This window comes from Arachis ipaensis, chromosome B06 (assembly GCF_000816755.2).
Source record: "Arachis ipaensis cultivar K30076 chromosome B06, Araip1.1, whole genome shotgun sequence".
In the NCBI taxonomy this organism is placed as follows: domain Eukaryota; kingdom Viridiplantae; phylum Streptophyta; class Magnoliopsida; order Fabales; family Fabaceae; genus Arachis; species Arachis ipaensis.
Window position 1 is genome coordinate 5155774 of NC_029790.2, and position 6655 is coordinate 5162428.

Genomic DNA, 6655 nt, shown 5'->3' on the forward strand with positions numbered 1-6655 from the left:
TTATTCTCATTTTTTTATTCAAAAAATTTGAGATGAAAAATATAATAATAAAAAATATAATTATAAAAAATTAACAACAATAATAAAAGAAAAAATAAAAAATAAGTTGTGTCTCTTGTTAGTGTTTTGGACACAAAATACACTAATTCAGTGTCTCTGGACATATTGTCTCTATCCATATCTTCTCTGTCAAATACGATTTTATGTCTCTGTCCTTGTCTTAGTGTCCTATCTCTCTAAACAAACGCAACTTAGGGACTAATTTGACTATTAATCATAAGAAAAATGGATAAATGTGAGACTTTGGAAAACACCGAAACAGTGGTTGCCACGTTGCAGAGGAAGAATACAGATGTAACGCTAGCAATGATTGAAGCCGAACTCCCCTCTCTCAAGTCCAAGGCCCAAGCCCAAGGCCCAAGCGTTCTCTAAACGCAGACTCTACAACCTTGCAGTCTTACACAGTAACACGACGAAACGTTCAGAATCAGCTTCCGCATCCACTTCCAGGTTCTATTTTGATTGAATAGCAGATTACTAATTCATCACCTTTTACTCGTTTCGACGTTCTTCAATTTCTAGAGTTCTAGTTTTACATGGATATATGGTTCAATTTGGATCTGTATAGCGTAGCCGACTAACATGGCAAATGAGTTCTTTAGAAGAGTTATAGTGGAATAACTTATCTTTTCCTGTGTCTGATATAGTTTCAATCTATTATTTCTTGCAGATTAGGGTTTTCAGAACTTCTTGTGGTGGATTCAGCACTACCGATACGGTGAATGGACCTAAACAGGAGCTCAATGTGGAGATGCAAGTTTTAATCAATAATGGATTGCAAATCAGATAAAATTATGCATGGTGAGTGTTATTCATCAATTATTTCCATTCATCTGAAGCTCACTTAAAGCATCTGTGCACCATGTTAAGTTGATAGGGGATTCGGGAACGTGAATTGAATTATTTCATTCAGTCGAGTTTTGATAGAATTATGAACAATGGCTAGTTGATTTTAGTGAAGCCATAAAAATTTGTTCATTGCAAATGAAGGAGAGTTATTGTCAACTCTGTTCAGTGAGTGAAGTATGACATTGATGTGCAAACATAGAGTTAATCCCCATGATAGTCCTGAGATTTCCAATGTGGTCCGCGAGATTCTAATTTCACTATAATGGTCTTCCAGATTGAGCTTCGGACACCATAGTGGCTAGGTTCGTTCCGGTGATGACTAAACTGAAAACCAGGTTCTTCAATTCCCAAACCTTGCAACCTTGCAATTCATAAAAAAAACCAGGGTTCTTCTTCACCTTCCCCCAATTTAGTTCCTTCTCCAACCACAATTTCATCCACAACCTCCTCCACTTCGTCGCCACCTCTACTGCCGGGGACCTTCACCTCATTGTGTTTGGCTTCGCATCCTTTCTCGTCATCGTCATCGGAGAAAATCGCGGCAGCCGATTTCAGGCGGAAAATTGAGGCCTGCGTCTTCGAGGCACGGGGTAGGATCTGGTGTAGTAATCCGTGTTGTACTTTGGCGGACTCCACTGGGAAAATCAGGTTCCGATTCCGAATTTTATTTTTTGTGATCTTTTGGTTTTGGGAAATAAAACCCTATCTCCTCTTGCTTGCAATGGAGGAGACGAACGACCGACTCAATCCTAAGTCGGATGTTTTCTTGTCTCAACTTTTGACCCCATCCACGGAACCCTACAACAGCACCATTGATGAAGAGAAGAAGAAGAAGGAGAGGGATTTTGGAAGTGGAGAAGACGAGTGGAGTGATAATCCAAATGGCGTCGTTTTCTCCAAATCTGGGCTCCAAACCAAAACGACAACATTTTGGCACCACCAGCGTGGCAAAGTGATGCCAGGTCAGTGCAGCAATAGCTGACTCGTCACTGAAAAGATGTCTAGGGACCTATGGTGCCCAGAGCTGTATCTAGGGGACTACAATGGTGAAATTTAGAAGGTAATCGCGTATTTGCGTGAATCTCAGGGACTATTATGGGGATTTACTCGCAAACATATCAAAATTAATCATTGTTTGGGCCTTTTGAACTTTGGAAATCATAGTCTGGGTTGCTTGATATGGACAAGTAGCCTTTGCTTTCTAGGTAGTGTAGTGTTTGGTTAATTAATCTGTAGGTCCTGATTTTCAATTGGATCACTATATTCTAAATTTCTGACTAAATACCATAGTATCACATTAAGTTGCTAGTAGAAGGCGAAGTTCAAAAACATTTAACTTTTTTCTTTATACAAGACTTTAGGGAACCAAAGTTTGTAATTGGGACCATATATATAGGGTTTAGGTGCTATCTTTGTAATTGAGCTGCATGATCCATTTGTTTGAAGTTCAAACAACTAGTTTCAGAGGTAATGTGGATTTAAATTTTTAGTTTACATGACAGTACCACATGTTTTACTTTCAGTGTTTGTACTGGTCATGTCACATGATCCCTTGCTAAATCGACTTTGTTTCAAGTTTAGCAGATAATAATCAGAGCACTGCTGGGGAGGATATATTAGCTAAGACAAGTGGTTCTGAGATTACTAACAAAGACTTAAAAAGTTCTACAAGAGCTTCGAGTGATGGTGCCCAGGCACAGACCAAGATAGCTGGTAGCGAAGGTGAAGAGAATCATCAAAAGGGTACGTCTCTTGAAGAAACTGATGTATCTGGGGATGTTAACATGGAGGCATCCATAACTACCGATGATGTTATCCGGGCAGGAGGATTCGGTGCTCGGGATGATATCAGCAGCTTTCTTCCTGTTGCAATTGATTCAACTGATTTTGAAGCTTCAATCCGTGATGCAAGAGATTATGAAGAACCAGAACCACAGGGTGAAGTAAGCCGACCAGGCCTTGGCTGGACCGGAGCTACAAAAGGGGAGTAAATAATTATTATGACAGCTATGTCCTCAAGTTTTTGCTGTTGCCTTTCTTTGTGTCTTAATGTTGGACAGTTTTTGGCTAGTCCTTGTGAAGTATGATGTTAGATTCTGTTCTTTTTGTTTTCTGGGATGAATATAAGAACTTGTTCCCTGGATTCTCGCTGCTGTGGTCAAAGTTAAATTTGGAAATAAGTATCAATCCTTCACCTGTTTGAAAGAAGGAAAGTAAAGGAAAGTAAACGTGGAAAGGGAGAGCTATTATTGTTTGAAAAGGAAAGTCTAGGAAACATAGATAATAGTTTAGGAAGAGTTTCAAGTGTATCGGGAACATCGGTGTTCCAGTTATTTTAATCGTTGATCTAAATTATAAAAAATATATATAATATATATTAATTGAAATCAACGGTTAAAATAACTGGAACACTGGTGTTTCTGGTACATTTAAAATTTTTTCAATAGTTTATATCGGGTAAAGTGTTCTTCATGTCTCTAACATTTTTTATTCATTCAATTTTGTTCTTAATGTTTTTATTTGTGTCAAAACTACTGTTGGATATTTTTAATTTTGTATCTAACATTTTAGATGAAATTAATATTTGGGTAATTTTGACTTAAATTGAAGACGTTAGGGACAAATAAACACCATTATAGGTGCATTTAATATACATTTCTCTATTCCAATCCCTAAAATCTTGCATTTAATATACATTTTTCTATTCCAATCCCTAAAATCTTCTGACCATTCAGGAAATTGAAATAAAAGCATACGAACAATATTTTTAATTATTATCAACGAAGGTAATACAATATATTTTCTAAGAATCGATTGAATTATTAATAACGAGCTTCTTATTACTTGAGCAACTATAAAACTATCCTAGGCCTCTTCTACTGCTATACGTCTTTTTTCCTCTTATTCTTTTTTTTGTTCTTTTGTCCTCCTCTTTACTTTTTTTTGTATTTTCTTCTGTATAATACGAATTTTCTAATCCTGTTTTTGTCTGCAACCTCCTTTGGAACAGAAAAAGCATTTGTCTCATTGGTTCAAAATTTTTCAAAAAAAAAAATGGGGATTTCTCAATTTTATTAAAAAAAAGGGGCGAATATAGACTTTTTTGAAATCGAGAGAAATAAAACGTTAGGAGTATTTTTACGAAAATATTTAGTAACCAAAGAAAATTAGTTAAAAATAGCTATAATTTGTCTTATTTGTCTTTTGTTTTCCTAACATTACCGTTTTAAAAATATTACAAATTTTTAAGATAAAAAATATATTTTATCTTCTTCATTACCATAAATATGTAAATCTTTTGTAGTGTCGGTATGCATATATTTCTGTTTATTTAACCGATGATGAGAGGAGACTAGGAAGATATTTTATTAACTTTTATGTGCAACGTGGATTGAAATAAAATGAGGCGAAACAAAACTTTAAATGACAACTGAATTTTGTCCTAGGTCAGTGAAAATAGTTTACAAATAACATATTTTGATCCTTTAAATTATAAATTTTATTTTAGAAGGTAAAATATGATCTATCACCATTTATTTTATAGGTGGGATTAAGATAAAACATGAGAAAGAAAATATTTAATAATGAGAAATCTAAGTAAAAATCTTAAATTTAGAGGATCTAAATTCACAAATAACCTCCCTACATTTATTATGTATTTCTTTTTTGGCAACTAATATGCTAGCTAACTAATTGTAGTATTCTAAAATAAATAGAAAATCACTAAAATAAATAGGAAGTAAGTGATTTAGGCAATTTTTATAAATGATGACTTGATGATGTGTCTGCTTATATAATGTCAATTTACATATTTCTCATCTCTAATTAAATGAAGTGTGTGTAAATGACTAAATTCAATTTAAGCGAGGTTTATATATCAGTAAACCAGAATTGGAACATAAACGAACACCATATTTAACATACACCTCTTTATGTACACATAATCATTGCTGTCCTTGATTATTTTTGTTCTAGGATGAAAATTTTATAATCTTTTTAACTACATGAAGAAAAAAGGGAAGGGAAAAAAGAAAAGAAAAGAAAAACCAGCGCCACTAACTCAGTACTCATTGTTGCCTTGTTGGTATCTTTTCCTTATACCGTTTCCTACATTCTAATCATGACCTACAAAAGCAAAAACCTACCCTTTTGAAGAGAAAATGCAAAGGCCAAAGCTGACAATTATTGGAAGCAAGGAATAAATAAAAAAACATATATGATTAATTATCATTATCAATAGTTTACAACCTCACAAATTACTCACTAAAAAAAGAAAAAAAAGGGGACTAACAAGAGGTAGACAATGCCTTTTGAAAGATTCTCTGGCCAGGGGCAAGCAGTGCTAGTGGGTCATATGCTGTTTTTCTTTGCACAAATGCTTCCCATTTTGACCCAAAGTGTGCTTTCCACTCTTCCTGTGTGGTGTAATGTGGGAGATACTGCTTCACTCCAAGCTTGGCATTTGTGCAAAATTCTAGGATCCTTTTGTTTTGTGTTAGGATGTGTTCTAAGCTCTCTGAGCCTCTTGCTAATGGCATTGCTGAAGATAAAAATGCCACTAGGTAAAATATATCCTCCTCTGGCGTTACCAAAGATGTTTTCCTGTTCCACCTGCACCAAACATGACATTACAAAGTGCAACTATTGAAAGTCCTAATTGTTCTGCTTGTACATAATATTACTATAAAAGTATAAAAGTTTAAAAAAAATTAAATATTTAAAAGTTACTGTAAAAAATAAGTTAGACAAAAATTAGACACCAAATAAAAGACACCGTTTGGTACCTTGTTTGGTTGACAGGGTAGATGAGTATGGGGCCATTGCTTGTGTCTTTGAGGATATTGCCAAAGACCTCTTGAGCAAAGTGATGAATGTGAGTCCTTGGAATTAGAAGGTTTAGCCAAGGGTGTGGAACTTCCCATAATCCCTTTGATCTTAACTGTTTCTCAGAAACATGCACTCTATCTAGGAATTGCACGTAAGAAACTTCTGATTGGAAGAGTGTCCATGGAATGTAACTCAGCTCTGACAACAAATTCTCAACTATCTGCATGAAATTCACACATCACTTATGACATCCATATGTTTATTTGCTGATGTGGCGGTACGTAATTGGATCCACGTACAAAACTATTTTTCATTTACAGTGCATTAAAATTAAATTCATATTTTAAAACAATTAATAATAAATAAATTCGAGATATATTGTAATAATAATATACATAATGTACCTGGTTCATGAATTGAGTTTCATCTGGGTTGAAATATTTTGCCACCTCAAGACAATAGAAGGTTCTTCCATCTGAAATGAATTGGCTGGCCTGAAGTGGGTCTCTGGGGTTGAAAGAAGATCTCCAATTATTAAGGATACCAGTTCTATTTATGATCACAAATCCTTCAATATAATCAAATGTGTTCTCAAGAGATATCAAATACTCTTGGTCCCTTGCAAACATTGAAAACTCTGAGTACAGCATCCTAATCCATTTCACCGTCTTAGGTGCTGCTTCAAGAGAAATCCTTGCCCTAGTGATGATTCCAAATTGGCCAAGCCCTCCAAGAACACTGTAATAAAGCTCTGTGTTTCTTGTCTCTGAGCATGTAACCACCTCTCCTTTCCCTTGCAAATTCAAGTTAGTTCAAATCATTTCACACTTTTTCTACATTTCTCTCATAATATAAGTCAAAAGCAATATATATATAAAAAAAAAAAAAAACTAATACACAAAAAATAATGATAGTAAAT

The 6655-nt window shown here is 34.7% G+C and overlaps 2 protein-coding genes and 1 long non-coding RNA gene across 4 annotated transcripts in view; 2 read left to right on the top strand and 1 right to left on the bottom strand.

The window, feature by feature from the left end:
- Nucleotides 729-1281, top strand: LOC110263113. The gene is made up of 2 exons (XR_002348176.1): nucleotides 729-861; nucleotides 1184-1281. It is a non-coding gene; the product is annotated as an uncharacterized LOC110263113 (long non-coding RNA).
- Nucleotides 1323-3117, top strand: LOC107645511 (the record flags this gene model as incomplete). Its single annotated transcript, XM_021105397.1, has 2 exons — nucleotides 1323-1557; nucleotides 2494-3117. Coding segments are annotated over 2 exons (642 nt in total), but the record flags the coding sequence as incomplete, so codon positions are not given.
- The window catches only part of LOC107647926 (cytokinin dehydrogenase 1), a 3596-nt gene continuing 2049 nt past the window's right edge, over nucleotides 5109-6655 (bottom strand). The window contains exons 2-4 of one of the 2 annotated variants that reach the window (XM_021103799.1): nucleotides 6141-6523; nucleotides 5694-5956; nucleotides 5109-5520 (exon numbers count right to left, since the gene is read on the bottom strand). In XM_021103799.1, coding sequence (XP_020959458.1) covers nucleotides 5196-5520; nucleotides 5694-5956; nucleotides 6141-6523 — 971 coding nt within the window. In that variant the 3' untranslated portion in view covers nucleotides 5109-5195. Of the gene's footprint in view, nucleotides 5521-5693; nucleotides 5957-6140; nucleotides 6530-6655 lie in introns of both variants that reach the window. The other variant, XM_016351976.2, reaches the window with a different exon arrangement.